The following is a 16519-nucleotide window of genomic DNA, read 5'->3' as shown; positions in this document are numbered from 1 at the left end:
TATGCAAATCTATGACGACTATAGTGTGAGCCACGCCCCCGTGGACACAGCATCCGGGCACAACGAATAGCTTTCACGGCCCTTCACGGCAGCCTTACATCAGTGCCTCTTATTTTGCAGCTGAGAAAACAAAGGCCTGAGATGGGAGAAGTGACTATTCCAAGGTCTCCTTGCCACCTAGCAATCAGCTTCCTGGCTCTGATACTTTTCCACTGCTTTCCTGACTGATCCTGGCTTCCTGCCAACTCCCTCCAAGGAAGCTGAGCCCATGAAAATCACATTTCTCTAAACTTCCTGGAACACAGGTCCCAGCTTCCAAGTGCCGCCCGGCTTCCAACTTCCACACACACCTTGTGACAATAACCCCTGTGAGCTGCGTTTTATGGGACATGAGGCAGGTGTACTACGGTTGAATATGTGTCTCAGGAGAGCTTATTAAAACAGCTAAGTTCATTAACTCTTAGAAACATGTCACCTTTTCCAGGAAGATACATCTGATGCACAGGAGCTTATGGGGACAAGTCCTTGGGGAAAGTGTGGCCTTTGATCTCAGACACCCTTTCCCAGGTCAGCCGGGCCCACAGGGCTGGGAGGTCTCTTCTGATCTGGGGAGGAGGGGTGGTGGGCTGGCCTGAACACAGGATGCCATGCGGACTGGCCTTGTGCACAGGGGCAGACAGGTGAGATGAGAAGCACTCATCCATTAGAGCAGATTCTGGAAACTCAACTGGAAAGGACTCACTGAGTCCTGAGAGGAACCTGAGGGCAGAGGGGCAGGTGCCTAACCCAGGCTGGGTGTCTGCTTTAGGAAGGCAGTGGCGAAACCTTAGCAAGGCATCACGAGGCCAAAGGTGAGATGCGATCTCTGCCTCCGTGAGTCAGCTTTAGATGGGCAAGTCTCTGTGCCAGGGTCAGGGACCGTCCTCCTCCCCAGCAGGCCCAGGTGAGGAGTGAGGGACTCCTGGTGCCCCTCATATCAGCCACAAGCAGCATCTCTGGGTCTGAGGCACATGCCTCAAGGTCATCTAAATCTTGCAAGTGATGTCATGCTCCCCAGGGGGAAGGCATCTCGACTGCTGCACACGTGGTGGTCCCCACCAGAGCCTCCTCCCGGAGCAGGTGGTTTCCTGGTATTTGGATCCAAGAAGCCTGGGCCTCCTCGGGATGCAGGATGCCGGCAAGCCCTTGACCGCAGGCTCAGCCTTGCCAGCGGCCTTGCCAGAACTCTAGCGCCGACCCAGGGATTCCTCACCCTCCAGCCCTCCAGTTTGAGCCTGTGATCCCCAGGTCTTACAAAGTGCCCTTTTCCTCCCACCATGTATCTGGGGGAACTCTCCAACTTCTGAGCTGGTTCTGAACCACTTCCAGGAATGGCTGGGAGCGGGAGTGAGTGCTGCATGTGGCCCTGCAAGGCCAGCACTCTACACACCTGGGCAAAGAGCCCGAGGGCCGCCCCAGTGGCCACACCTCGAGCACTCAGCGCCACCTCTGCACAGAGTCCTGTGTGCACAGCTCGCCCTGTCCATGGCTTCTGCCCCGCAGCCCTGAGGCATCAAAAAGCCAGACTCTGTCCCCTTTCCCTCCTCTGATGACCCAGTGGCCAGACCCCTCCATCCACCCCTTTCCTGGGAAACCCCTTTCCCGTCCCTGACTGGCCATGATGGCCTGTCTCAGAACTCTCATGGCGATTTAAAACAGGACTTGTGTTTCACTCTGTGGCCTTTGCTGCAAGTGTGCATTTGAATCCCTGATGTGACCTTGCAGCATTGTTTTGGGCCAAGAGTGACCTGGCCAGAGCCTCCCCCTCCCCCCATGCACCCCGTGTGACACATTAGAAGGACACAGGCTGAAGCTCCCTTTTAAGAATCGGGGGGCAAGGGTGGGGTTACTATATAGCTCCTAACCATATATTCTGGTCGGATATTCTGTATATCCTATCTCATTTCACATGCCCAGCGAGCCTGAGAGGTACACGTAGTCATTCCTGTGGGACAGATAAGGAACCCGCCACACAGAGAGATTAAGTGACTGCCCCCAGGTCCCACGGCAAAGAAGTGGCTGAACTGGTCTCTTTCCGGTCATGTTCTGGCTCTTTACGTTGCCCTGAGGTTCCTCAAGGGCTCCATCCAGCACAGCAGGGAGAACAGGAGGGGAGAGGCCGGGAGGGCACAGAGCTCTCTGCACACAAAGGGCTCTGGTGAGGTGAAAGGGCCACGTCTTTGTCCCACCCTAAGGAATCCCTCTGACAGACGCTGGATCTGGATCCGACAGCCAGCGGCCCACCAGCTGGGAAAAGCAGTGCAGAGGTGGCTGAGCCCCGCCGCCCACTGACAACGAGGGCGTGTTTGGTGCCGAGGGGGAAAGTGGAACAGACCTGGGGGGGGCGTGTAGGCCTGCCTCGGCCACCAAAAGCCAAGCCTCCAGCATTCTCTGCCAGGGACTGAGTTTCTACAGGAAGTCCCGACTCCGGGCTCTTTTCTTCACTTTGTCAGGACTCCTCCCCATGAATCCCTCTGCTCCCACCCTGGGCTGTGGGGGGGACTTGAACTGGCAAACCTGGGATGGCCGGTGGGAAGACCCTCCCCGGCCTCGGCCAAGCTCAGGGAGGGACCCTGCGCGGGGCGTGGACTCAGGCAGCCCCGGCAGCAGCCCAGCCGGCTTACTGTGTCCTGGCTGTGTGTTCTGGGAACTTCCATGCCCCCGTCTGTAAAGTGGGGAAGACAGCAGTCCTGTCTTAGGACTGTTGTGAGGATTGAGTGGAATTATGTCTGCGAAGTGCTCAGTTCACTTCAGGTGCTCAAACTACTCATCTCTTCTCCTTTCCCTGTTGATGTCAGGTTTCAGACAGGCCAGCGCCAACGACACAGAGTGACCCTGGGGACTGGGGCAGGGGGGAGAGAAGGACAGGAAGAGGCTGCTTGGGACAGTGTGACCGGCAGAGATGGGAGTGCGGGGCTGGAAGCCATGCCGTGGCTGTGGGCACCCAGGGCAGGCACACTAGGTCTGTGCACCAGGCCCACTGCAGAGGGTCTCTCACTGTAGTCCTCAGCCCCCCGCCCCACACCAGTGACGTCGGAACCTCTGAGGATGCAGCCTGGGCTCTGATACTTCATAAAGGCCTCAGGGGATTCTTAACATACCCAGGGTGGAGAATCACTCCTAAGGAGGGAGAAACAAGAACAGAGATGTCCCTTAAACAGCAAGAAAGGAAGACCCAGCGGGAGTAAAGAGGATAATGACCTCGTCCAAACGATTACTTCCCAAAGGCCTCACCTCCAGACATCACCACATGGGGGACTAGGGCTCCAAGGTACGGATTTGGGGGACACGTTTCAGTCCCCACCAGTGTCTGCATCCTTGTTCAGAGAGTCAACTGTTGATCACAATTACCCTTTTCAGACTTTCTGTAGCAAAAAATAAACTTCCATTGGGTTAAGCCACTGAGACTTTGGGGCTTATCTGTTTCTGCAACTGATATGACCTAAAACACCTTTGTTCCTTAAATGCAAGTCCCTTTACATACCAGGGCCCAAGTCCCTGATTCTTAAGATCTGGCCATTTCCAGTTTCCGATCTCTTCACTCCTGCCTTAGTCACTCAGCTGCAACCTTGTCGTATTCTTTGTAGTTTCAGGCACACGACATGCGCTTGCCTGCTCATCTTTGAACCTTAGTACATGTTCCTTCCCTCTGCCTCAGATGCTCCTAGGAATCTGTCACACCTGCGCATGCATTACCGTGTCTATTATAGTCCCAGCATCATCCACGGTGGATGGTGACTGCTGACTCCTTACCTGGCCGCCCGACCTGAGGAGATGTGCTTGTTCATCATTAGAATATACGAACTCCCAGCAGGAGTCAGAGGGTTCACTAACCAGAACAATAAAAGGTGTTTTGTTTTTTTGCTTTTTTAATGTTACTTTTCCTGTTTAATTGAAAATCGTCTTTGCGGAAAAAATCATGAGGAATTTTATTCTTTGTACACTTTGTTTTCTTCAAAACCAGTATTAGATGAGGTACAATGATCATTGCCGCTATTCAAGCAGACTCTCGGGCAATAGAGGGAAATTAAAGGCTACCCTGGGGTTATTATAATGGACCTTTCTTGAGACTGAGTTGAAAAATGTTAAAGAAATTAACAGCTACAAAGTTCAGAGCTTGCCAGCGATGCCCCAGATAATAAATCCACACGCTGTCTCTGCCGCCCCGCAGTGTCGCTCGACAGTGAGCCCAGGGATGGCCACTCCCCTCTTGAAACCATTTGGTTCCTCTGGTCTCTGTCACAAGAGGGGCCAACAGATTTCAGCTGGTGTCGCTCTCCAGTGGCGCCTCCCCTGCCTCTCGGGTGACATCAAGCCCCCCATCAGATGCCTTCAAAAGATGGCATCACTCTCCTTATACTTTTCCCAGCTCTTCTGGCTTCTCTCCTGCTTCCCGAGGAAGTCCATCTTTGTTTCCTCCGCAGACTCACTCGCCCCATCTGATTGTTAAGCATGAACTTCCTCCACTCCAGGCTGTGTCTGGGGCCATCGTCTCTCTTCACGTGGGCTCTCCCCCGGCTGACCTTCCTGCCCACAGCTTCACCGGCCCCGGGCCCTCCCGAGAACCACACATCTGTGTATCTCCAGTTCACTCGTCGAGCTCCAGGCACACAACGCGACATGTCTCAGAGTCAATGCAGATGTTCCTCTGCCTCCAAACCACTCCTCTTTCAATTTCCCGGAATGGGCAAAGACACACCTTCCCTCCTTAGTCCTGTAAGCCAGAAACCAAGTGTCATGCCCGTCACTGCTCGGTCCCTTAATCCCAAATCCGGTGCATCACCAGGCCCTGGCAATTTCGATTCCTAAATATGTCCCCAACCCACCCATTTCTCCCCACTTCCTTTACCCTCATCCACACTATTCTCACCTCTTTCCTAGGTCTGTGCAGTACCTTCCTGACGGGTTGGTCGCCCCTCCTCCAGGCCCTCTGACGCCTGCGTTCCTTTCTCCACGGTGCTGCCAGAGTAATCTTGCCAAATTCAAATATGGTACTGTCATCTTCTTCCTTAAAACCTTCCAGTGACTTCTTACTCCTCTCAGGATAAGACCAAATTCTTCAGTTGGCCCATGGAGCCTGGCCTGGCCTCAGCTTCTCTCCAGCCCATCCACATGCCACATCCATCCCTTAACATACGCCGTTCGCTGGGTCTGGATGCTCCCTCCCGCCAGCTCCTGCGCTCCCACCCCGCTACCCTGTCCATCCCCTCAGGTGTTAACTCACCTCACCCTCTGGGTGAAACCAGATCCCCTATTAGATGAGGTCATAATGCAATATACTTTTCACTGTTATACTTTAAACAAGTGGCCTTTTCATTTCTCTGGGCGAGTATTAGATTATCACATGTCTCCTTGACTGAATGGATGGTAGGTTCTCCGGGGGGCTGGGGGTAGGGTGGGGAGAGCCTGTATCTGGTGTTGCTCACAGTCGTCTCCTGAGAGCTTATCACAGGGCCTTGAGTCACACCCTTTTAAGATGTTTTATGAAGAAACAGATTTGCCATGATTTGTGAAGAGTGGAAGTTTGTCCCTGGATTTCTCTTTAAGGCTTCCTACTTACCGTAACAGATGCTGCTGAGAAACTATGGGCTCTTTTGGCCAAGACACCATCCTGCAAAAGGAGACTGGATGTGGCTGGACAGCTCGGAAGACTTCCGAGTGCTGGGGGAGTCACCCCTGCAGGCAGCAGTCCAGAAAGGCACCACCTCCTCAATTTCTCTGCAGCAGAAATGGTTGACCCCTAGAAATCCTGCAGGATGCTTTTGAAGATAGATCACTTCTCTGAGACAACCTCTAACTTGCGATGTGAATTTGTAATCTCCTTGTTGCTGACGCAGACAGACAAGAGCAATGAGGCAGACCTTACCCAAGTTACCAACAAACAAAGGAAAGGACTCAAGGTGAATCTGACCCAGAGAGCCTTAGAGAATTTTAACCCAAGCCTACTCTTGGCAGACAACATTAACTAGAGGAGTCTGGGCTTCATTGATACTTTACTGAGTTTCTAAGATGTTTCCCTCACATTGAAAAAAATCAAATCAACTAGATATTATACATATGTATGTATTGCCACGTTAAAGACCATCTGGCAGTCCTCATCATTGTAGTCCCTTGTATTACATGAGCACAAAATTGTGTGTATAGTATGTATGCGTTTGTTTTTCTAATAAAAAAAATTCCATAGTTTTTATCAGTATCCTAAGGAGGTCTTGATTTACAAGTGTAGGAACCAGCAAACTACATACAGAATAAAGCCTCTTCTGGTCCTAAAATTACATACATCTTAAAGCTTAATGCCAAATTGGTGGCAGTGTTGGAAAATTTAGTGAAAATCTGGACCCCCTGTATTTGATTGTTAAATATTTGCCTGAAAAAAAAATTCAGCTTTTATGCAGATATTTGGAGTCATGTAGGTAGAGTCCAAGACCTTGGCTGTAACGTTAACCCACACATTTGCATGATTGATGCTGGGCTCCGGACCTCCCCTGAGGCTAAGCGCATTCATCTAAGTTCAGCCCAATGGAAGGTTGTCAGGGACCCAGCACAGCAGGGAAGGGGAAGATTCTGTGAACAACCACAATTCCTGATCCGTAGTCAGTACGTGCCTCCTCACGCATCCAGAGGAAATCCTCTTGAGTTTTTTTTGTTTGTTTTTTGTTTTTTTCGGTACACGGGCCTCTCACTGTTGGAGCCCCTCCCGTTGCGGAGCACAGGCTCCGGACGCTCAGGCTCAGCGGCCATGGCTCACGGGCCCAGCCTCTCCGCGGCATGTGGGATCTTCCCGGACCGGGGCACAAACCCGTGTCCCCTGCATCGGCAGGCGGACTCTCAACCACTGCGCCACCAGGGAAGCCCAATCCTCTTGTTTTTTAACAACCAAAACTTGACTGGAGCTGAGTCAGATACCCATCTGTTAACTCCCCAGCCAGCCCACCTCTGGGAAGTAGGGGAGGAGAAGCCAGCTGGAAATGTGTCTTTCCCCACATAAAAGGTGTCTTATTTGCCTCAACACCTGCACAGGACGGGAAGAGGCCAGCAGAAGACCCCAGACCCACACCCAACACCCTCCCGGAGCCATATGAATGGTTGCCCCCAACTCCTCCTGACTGCTTGGCCATAAGGAGTTAATACTGCAAAATCATGACTGAAGATGTAGAACTGAGAGTCTTCAGATCCTTGCTCCAAAGAGTTTTTAAACCACAGACTCCTAAAAGGCTGCTGTTTTTTGTTCCTTTTTTTGTATTTCACGATAGCCATAAGAATAAACTTAAAAACTGCTACCATTATGTAAGGGAGCATCGACTGTCCAAGGAGTTCAAACTCTACTTCCATGCAATATCTTATCAATACTTATCCTCCTATATTCTCCCACTTCACCTCCTCCCCCAAGGCATCCTTCTCTTTGGGTTGCTCTTGATATGAGGTGAATATTGGAGCCTCTTCTTTCCCCCCACTTCAATGAAACTCCTTTGACCTCAAACCAGAGGGATGGAATAGGGGAATAAAATTAGTGAATGACACACACTCAGCTCTCATCCTTTCCAGAGCACTCCTAGGTCCTGGTGACGCTGGTCCTGGCTGATCCGGGGGAGCCTTCCCCCCCAGATATTTGAGTTAGGGCCTGGGATCATTCCCTGAGGCACATTTTCCTCTGCACAGCTCCATGGCACCACTGGGTGGGGTAATAAAGGGTCTGTTTACGATATTAAATTTCTCAAGGCTTGAGGTGGGGTCTTTTGGACTCTTTACCAGGGATCAATTTTTCAGTCTGCTGCTTTATCTACCTGACAGGAGGACTTGAACTACTGCTATTTCTAAATTGCACTTCTAAATATTGACTTAATGGCAAGGCTCAAAGTGTCATAACACAGCTCACTGGAGCAATAAAGATTTTCCAGGCCTCATCAAGAGGTCTGTACAATGTCTGGTGGCGACTGGAGAAGGAAGAGGAGGGTTTGAGAAGAAAAATAAAACCAAGTCATGTTTAGAAGAAATGCCACTGCACTTCACTAAATCTTGCGGAGACAAATGAACACTCACTGGGCTATGAGCTGTGGCCGGAGGGGACCAAGGTGGAGGGAGAAAGGACAGCAGTGATCGTTAATCCCTCAGCTGTCAACCAGTAAGAATGCAGGGGCCAGAGCACGTCTGGCTTGGGCTGGGGGGCAGGGCCTTCAGAGACAGCTGGTTCTCAGGGAGCCTTTATTTGTGGATCCAGTTTAGAAGGACTGGACAGTGTCTAAGAAACAGCAGACTTTTCATCCCATTTCTATCAAGACTTCAACACGGCCAGATGGTTAGCTAATCTCCATTTAGATCACTGAGGAAATTCTAGGAGGTTATCTGTTTTAGCTTCTGCCCTCCTGGTAGGAAACACCATAAACTGATCTCAAGGTGTATTTGTCACATCACATTAGCTGCTGAACTGTGAATCAAAGAAAGCGACTGGCCATTTCTTGCCCTTCAGGAGCTATTTTGGAGGAGCGACAAGATATTTTACATTCACGTTAGCATTGAGACTTTGTAGCTACTCAGTGGTACATGAATTCAAATTGCTGATTATGATTAAGGAGCCAGACTCTCCGGGATGAGATAAAGAGTGATGCTCTGTAATACAGCTGAGAGAAGTCTGAGACATGGCAACCGTCTCCTTTAAGATCTTCCCCCTCTTTCCATGAGCACTGGCATCCATGGCTACCCAGAAGGCCATCGGAGGAGAGTGTATGTGCAGGAGGCATGTGGGGATCTGGGAGGAGATGCCAGGGGAGGTGCTCTTCAGAGCAAGAAGAGATCAAGTTCCAAGACACAGAAAGTTACATTAACTGGATACCGTGGAAGATGGCCCTTATGGAATCGGGACAGTATTCATCTTGATGGTCCTCAGGTTCGTTTGGAGGTGGTCCCTGAGAGCACGTGTTTGCTCCCTGCCCCCTCCCAGGCCTGTGCCTGTGGGCTCTTGTGTTTGTTGATGATGATTGCTGAGAAAGACCTCAAAGCGCAGCAACGTCTTTCGGCTCTGGATCTCGTCACGTTGGGCTGAACCTGAGCTGGGCTCCTCTATCAAGTCTGATTAGCTTGGCTGATGCACCCACTTGTTTTCTTAACCTTACGTCCAACTCTGTGAAAAGTTGAGCCTCCATTTAAGGTAGAGTTCTCTTCAACCTTCCCGTGCTTGAAAGCTTCTTCTTATGTCAGCCCAGGTGGCCGCTATGGACCGAACCCCAGGCGTCTTCTGAAGCAACTCCAGCGCTCCCCTGACACTGCATCTGCCCGCAGAACCAGCCTGTCTGTTTGTTCTCCTGCCGGGTTTTGAAGTAACGCAGCTGCCCTGGCTGTCCTGGGCTCACCGCTGGATTCTAGTCTCTGCCCTGCGGCAGCTTTCAGGGCCCTCAGCACAGCGCAGCCGTGGGTCTGCTTTCCCTGCTCTCCATCCATCCTTGCTTGACACTCCTCCTCCGAGAGCTGGCACAGCCTTGAGCCCCCAGAGCAGCTCTCCATGTGACCACCTGCAGCCAGCATCCTCCAAACTCTCGCTCCAGGCCCACGTCCTCGGTGTGGCCCCCTGTGACTCAGCCCAGGCTCCCTCCCCCCTCCCCCCGCTCCCCCGCCCCCCAGAACCCGCCAGGCTCGCACAGTTCCATCAGGCGGCTGCCGTCTCCAGCCCAGGCCAGCAAGATCCATCCACATGCTTCTCCCCACTTATCCCTTCATTTCTTCTAGGCCTCCCTGATCTCTTCTCCCACAATGACAATCATCAGTATTGCACCATGAAGAGCTAGGAAAAACGTGTCGACAGCCACATGCATGGAAAAGTTATACTGTCCACTCACCAGGAACACACCCTACCAATGCGAAGTCAGTGGTGAGTTTGAGTATTCTGTTGTCACTGAATCCTGTCATCCTTAATGAAACAGTTTGGTTGACAAGATGAGAGTCTCCTGAAGCCCCCTCACAGCAGCCAGGGCAGTCTGCATGAGTGCTTACCTCCCTCACTGAAGTAAGTTAAGTACTTTAGTTTCTCATTGATTTAGGGTGTACAGGAGGAATATTAATATAAAGGGACTTCATTTAATGCCCAACCAGAAAGTTGTAAGAACTTTGAATCCTCTTTTCAGTATTGTAGGGGAGCTCAAAATCTGTAGAAATGGTACTCCAAGTTCTTTTGTAAAGCAAATAAGCACCCTATAATTTATCTCTCCAGTGTATCCAAAATTTTACCCACGAAAACGCATGATATACTGCAGAAACACTGCTGAACCAAGGGAATTAGGAAATGGCATTATGTCTGGTCTGATGTTAGAGAGTTTGAACCAAAATTTAAAGAAACATGTCCATAAGAAACATGTCCATAAGAAACATGTCCAAAATTTAAAGAAACATGTCCATAAGACATTTCTTGAACAAAGACCCCATTTTCTAAATCCTGCCTTGGTCTTCAAACACGTCTACATGCTTTGTTCTCAGAGACTACAATGGTGCTTTGAGATTTGGAAGGTTGGACAGGCATGGATGTCAACACACTCACCTGGCCAGTAGTACATGTAGACCTTCCTTTTGGCCTTGGTCAGAGTGATCCACAGAGGTTCTGATCCGTTCCACCAGAGAGGCATCAGGCTGTCTCTGTTGACCCCTATGTCAAATGACTTGTTGGTGGCCGGGTCCCACATGTAGTTCCCGATCATCTGATGCACCTCACAGTGGCGACCTATGTTAATGAAAACACAAGGCTGTCAGTTTATTGCTCTGGTATTCTTACATTTCATCTTTATTTTCTGAATTTAAAAGCCATTCAGGCTCATTTAGGGAGGACAGAAGAGCATAAATATTTGCTTTTGATTTTTTTTTTAAATCATAGATGTTTCTTTTCTCTTAGATTGTACCATAAAGGCAAACAATCCAGTAAGAAGTCCAATATTGATTGAGGATGGGGACATTTTGAGTGAAGTTAATTTGCCATGTCTGAAGCTATTTTAAGTTAAACTGAGGGCATCAGGTGTAAAATCTGACCCACTGTTCGTGGCCTGACGTCTGAAGAAGCATCAGTGTGGACATTGTAGATTTCCGTGGCACGTGGGTTATATTCTCAACCCAGACCTCTCTCTGCACCCTTTCCACACCCTCCTCCCACCAGATCACAAATCTAGATGTTATGGAGTTTGTTCCCTTTTTTCCTGGATAAGAGGAGTTATCACTTCAGCGCTGAACAACAGTAGAACCTATGACATTTGGAACAGGATGGTGAAAAATAGATTCTTTTTTTTTTTTGGAGGGATACTAAATTTTATTTTATAACAGCTGTATTGAGATATAATTCACTTGCCATAAAATTCATCCTTTAAAAGTATACATCCAGTGCTTTTACTGTATTCACAAAGTTGTGCAACCATCACTACTGTCTAATTCTAGAACATTTTCATCACCCCCAAAAGAAACCTCATGCAAATTAGCAGCCACTCTCCATTCCCTCCTACTCCCAATCCCAGGTAACCATTCATCTACTTTCTGTCTCCATGAATTTGCCTATTCTGGATATTTTGTATAAATGGAATCATACAATACATGGCCTTTTATGTCTGGCTTCTTGCATTTAGCATAATGTTTTTAAGGTTCATCCATGTCGTAATATCTATCAGTATGTCATTGTTTTTCGTGACTTAATAATATTCTACTTTGAAAAACAAAGCAAGAAAACAACCCTCCCAAAGGAGTGTTACATAGAGAGGAGGGTTGCTTCTGTTGGTTACAGAAGTGAAAGACACAGCGCTTGGAATCTTTTGAAACATTAGGCTTAAATTATTTATTTTGGAGCAATCTGTTACATCTTTAAAGTAAAAATAACACAAACATTGGCATGTGCATCAAAAATTGCTGCAATTTTAGTGAGCGTCATTTGGCATCGGGCTGAAACACGCTTCACGGAGCTCACTGACTGTGCTTAATCAAAGTGGCTTTTTTTGTTTGCTTGTTTGTTTGCTGTTGCTCTGTCTTCTTGCCAGCAAGCCCCCCAACACCCACACTTTATTTTTAATCAAAAAAAAGGAGAAACCGTAAAATAAAATTTTGAAAATTTGTAGACCCAAAATATCTTAAAGGAAAAACCTTTTGTTTCACCACAGAAACCCACGGATTCCACAAATGATGCTTGCAACTTAAAGCCCTGAGAGCCAAACAAAATGATTTTTACACAAAGCTGTAGAGTTAGTTTTTTGACCCTGGCTGAAGCTTTCACATGTAAACTGATAAAATTAAAAAATAAAAACTTTGAGAAAATGATCCAGTGATTAAGGAACTTCTTAGTTTTATTTATTCCTTCAACTAACATTTATTAAATGCTCCTATGAATTATACATTGTGATAGGTGTAGAGACTCAAATCTGAATAAATGTAGTCCCCATCCTCAAGTGCATTGTTATGTAATAATCAACAAAGGGTCCTCTGCATAAAAGAGACAGGCCTCCTGGGAGGCGCTAAGAAGGGGACCATGTTGTAGTCTTTTTTTTAAATAAATTTATTTATTTTATTTAATTATTTTTGGCTGCGTTGGGTCTTCGTTGCTGCACACAGGCTTTCCCTAGTTGAGGCGAGTGGGAGCTATTCTTCTTTGTGGTGCGCGGGCTTCTCATTGTGGTGGCTTCTCTTGTTGCGGAGCACGGGCTCTAGGCGCGCGGGCTTCAGTAGTGGTGGCAGGCGAGCTTCAGTACTTGTGGCGTGTGAGCTTCAGTAGTTATGGCTCGCAGGCTCTAGAGCGCAGGCTCAGTAGTTATCGCACACGGATTTAGTTGCTCCGAGGCATGTGGGATCTTCCTGGACCAGGGCTCGAACCTGTGTCCCCTGCATTGGCAGGCAGATTCTTAACCTCTGCACCACCAGGGAAGCCCAGGTTGTTGTCTTACTTGGAGAATTATGAGGATTGTCACCATCTCGGGTGCTCAGGATAATTCCTACTATTAAAAGTAGAGGCATCCTTCTTATTGGTTCTTGTTCAGGATATATGTTATCCTTTTGGTGTATCAGAGTTTAACAATATTAAGGGAACCTGCCTCATGAGTAAAAGTTCTTATCTATTTCCTTAACCCAAAATACTGCACCCCCTATCTAAAAATTTCTATCATCCTAATGATGCTCACTCACCCTTTTCACGAGGCAAGATAATCATGATAATAGTCGTGGGAAATGTGTCCTTTAGGGTCTTTCTCTGTAGATGCTCTCTAGCGCTCTCCCAAGGGCAGGGAGGGCATCTCACCTGGTGCTGGTGTGTACAAACTCACAGGAAGGGTGAAAATTAGAAGGGGGTATGAAAAGCGTTACTGAAGTCAGTAGACCAAAAGGAGCCTCTGAGTGAAATCGCCAGGAGAGCGTCGGAAGGGCTACAGATATCGGATATGGGAATAGTAAGGGAAGGTACCAAGCGGGGTTGTGTGTGTGCAGGAGTCTCTACTTTTAACTGGAACTGTTTCAACTATTCTAGAAGGAATGCGTGAAACCCAAATCTAAGCAGGGGCCTCACGTGATTCAGTTTTCAAAACGTGCTACATTCAGAGAAGCCTGAAGCAACTGAAGATATTTTTTTAAGTACTTATAACCTTTACTTGTAGATCTCAGAACCCCACAATATCATGTGATAAAATTTCCCTCTTCTTTTCAACACTCACGTTCAACACTCTAGACCCAAAGGGTGGTGCAGGCTCTCTCACCTCCTTCGCTCTTTTCCTCATGGGTAAAATATTATGGCCTCCTTTAGATTGTAGAGCCGTAGTGTGACTGGACTGTGGTGTGTGTGTGTGTGGGTGTGTGTCTGTCAGAGAGACAGAGACAGAAAGAATATTCTCCCAGAGAATTTCTGCTAAATTCTCTACCTCTCACACTTATTTTTTTAAAACACCCGTAAGGCCTCATTGAGGAGAGGTAGGATCTATGTGTGCAGTTAACACACAGTTCTACCACATTTTTACATTTCAGATGATGAAGTCCTGTTTCCTGCGGTTCTCTGGGTCCCTTAGCTTTTTTCATAATGGGTCTTCTCTCCTCACCATTAGGTAGGAGGTAGCATTAGCTTTCACAGTTTCTTTTCATACCAATTGGTTGTAGTGCCCGTAGACTCAGGTGAGCTTCAAAGCCTTTAATTATGGCATTTTCAGGGAAGCGTCTTTGAGACGAGGCCTCCAGAGACGGCTTTGGTTCCTGTTCCCACCTAGCGTCCTGGCTGGTCTAGGCTGGCCCAGAGAGGCACATCCATTCTATGGGGAACTCAGACCCATGGAGGTAAGTGATCCATTCCCACTCCCCCGAGACGCAACCCCTCTCCAAAGGCTGGACTGAGGCACCAGTGTGGAGGGTCCTGTCCACTTCCTGTGAGTGAATGGTGCCGAAGAAGACCCTGGGAGCAGTGGCTTTCCTTATATGATTAAAGGGTTTCCAAGTGTCGAGGGAGCTGTTTCAACAAGGTCATCTCAGACCCCTGTTTAGAAAGCGGGTTTTATTCTTTTAGTGGATTGGGCCTTGAGTTGAAGTGAGAGGGTGTATTCTTCAAAGGCTTAATCACAGATGCAGTGCCAGTCCCCAGAGGCATCCCTTTGTTCTGGGAAGCACTGCCTTTCATGGAAGCCAGCAGGAGACGTACGCTCTCCATCTCCATCTCATCATCTGCTCGAATCTTCTCTCCCAGATGAGCTGATTTTCCTTCCCGTGAATATATTAAGGCTGGTAGTCTGTGTTTGTAACAGTATGAGTCTGCTCTTCCTCAAGCTGGTTTCCTTACCTACCCAGGCCCTCTCTTGCTCTTTGGTTTTTATTGCTTGGCTGAAAGAACACAACACGACACAACATGAGGTACTGGCTTCTGCAGCCTACAAGCTCTGGTCTCCGTATTTCTGCCTGACCTGTATCTATTTTTATGCATCTGCAACGTTGCTTGATTTTTCTGTGCTTTGGGCTTTCTAAGCAGACCTTGCTGTAGTTTGATTATTTGGACCCTTTGCTCAAGGCGTCAGTAGAACCCTTCCTGACACGGTCACAAACCACAGATCTCAGGTGGCTTTCGGGTATGGTGTAAGGAAGGTCTACTGCTCCTGCCCGCCTCTTCCTCCTCCAAATGCAGCTCTGTGGGTCTTTAAAATTTGTGCCAGAGGCTCAGCACTCACTGTGAAAACGCAGGCAGCTCCTAGTACAAACATTTCCCAACACAGATGAACATTTTTCTCCCTTTTCCCCCCTTATCCCTAAGACCTAAGAGTTTATAGACTTATTAATATAAAAAGTGGCAGTCAGCCCGACACTTGACGGAGCTGTGGACTCGTAACCCATCTGTAGACCCACCTCAGCTCAAGAGCTCCTGCATTTGACTGGGAGCTGCCAGTGACTCGCGCGCGCCGGGGGCCAGGGTGGGGCCACGGTTTGTCTCTCTCAGTGGGAGCTGATGCAACAGCGTCCATACCTAGAACTGCCGTAAGAAAGCAGCAGGATAGGACACCTTCATTTTCTATTCCTCAAAGCCTTAGACAGGTGTGTTCTGATGTAATGACCATCACCAGAAGTTTCTTAGCAAGTACCCATAATCCTCTGCACCATATTAAATATTTCCAAACATCTCAGAAATGGCTGGCATTCACATCAAATGAGATGCTTGAGGATCTGCCCATTTTACCTGGAACTGGGAATCAGTAAGGTTGCTGCTCCTTAGTCTTCAATCAGTCTTAATCTTTTCTCATTATTTTCAAACACTGAACGTTAATTCCTTTTATGGTTTCTTACTTCATTTATTCTTTTCTTTTTCATTCACTCAACATGTATTTATCAAATAATGTTTACATGCCAGGTATACAAAGATCAAAAGTGCTCAGAGCCCAGTAGGGGCAACAATAGTGGTTAAGGGGACAGGTCTTGGTGTCAGAGTGCATAGGTTCAAATCCAAGCTCTACTATTCACTATCTGCATGACCTTGGACAGGTAGCTTAGACCCCCCTGAAGCCTCAATTTCCTCATCTGAGTAACGGGCTTAATAACAGTTACCATGAGATATATACATAAGCAGTCCTCTCTCTGCCTGGCAGTGTGGGGCCATAGAAATGACCATGCTAGCTGAAACCATGCAAAGCTATCTTAATAATCAATGGGGAAATTACAACTGTTCCATGACCTTTAAAATTATTTGTCAAAATATTTTAAAACTCTCTTACTGTAAGTTATAAAGAAAATAGTGAAATTAATATTTATTAGTACACTGTAATTTAAAATATTAGGAATATTGAGAGTTAAAGAGTTTTACTTATTTAAAAAAAAATCTTATCAAGAATGGTGTGAACAGTGCTTGACTTCCTCCTAAGATATAAAACAATACAAGGGAGCATCTTTTCTATACTGAGGCAAATTTTCAGACCCTTTCTAAGTGTGGATCATCTTCAAACATTTTATCCTTTGTGTTTTCAGTGTCATGAAATATGTCTGAGACTTGTTTTAACGTGAAGTAGTTTTGCTGGTGTCA

At 47.8% G+C, this 16519-nt stretch overlaps 1 protein-coding gene across 1 annotated transcript in view; it reads right to left on the bottom strand.

Annotated features, from left to right (window-relative positions):
• ENPP6 (ectonucleotide pyrophosphatase/phosphodiesterase 6) overlaps window positions 1–16519 on the bottom strand; it is a 94764-nt gene that overhangs the window by 37796 nt on the left and 40449 nt on the right. The window contains exon 2 of the mRNA XM_082608780.1: window positions 10565–10744. Within this exon, the coding sequence (XP_082464906.1) occupies window positions 10565–10744 (180 nt within the window). The remainder of the gene's footprint in view (window positions 1–10564; window positions 10745–16519) is intronic.

The sequence above is a fragment of the Mesoplodon mirus genome, assembly GCF_964341445.2.
Source record: "Mesoplodon mirus genome assembly, chromosome: 20".
Classification (NCBI taxonomy): Eukaryota; Metazoa; Chordata; class Mammalia; order Artiodactyla; family Ziphiidae; genus Mesoplodon; species Mesoplodon mirus.
This window is presented reverse-complemented; position numbering and strand designations above follow the sequence as displayed.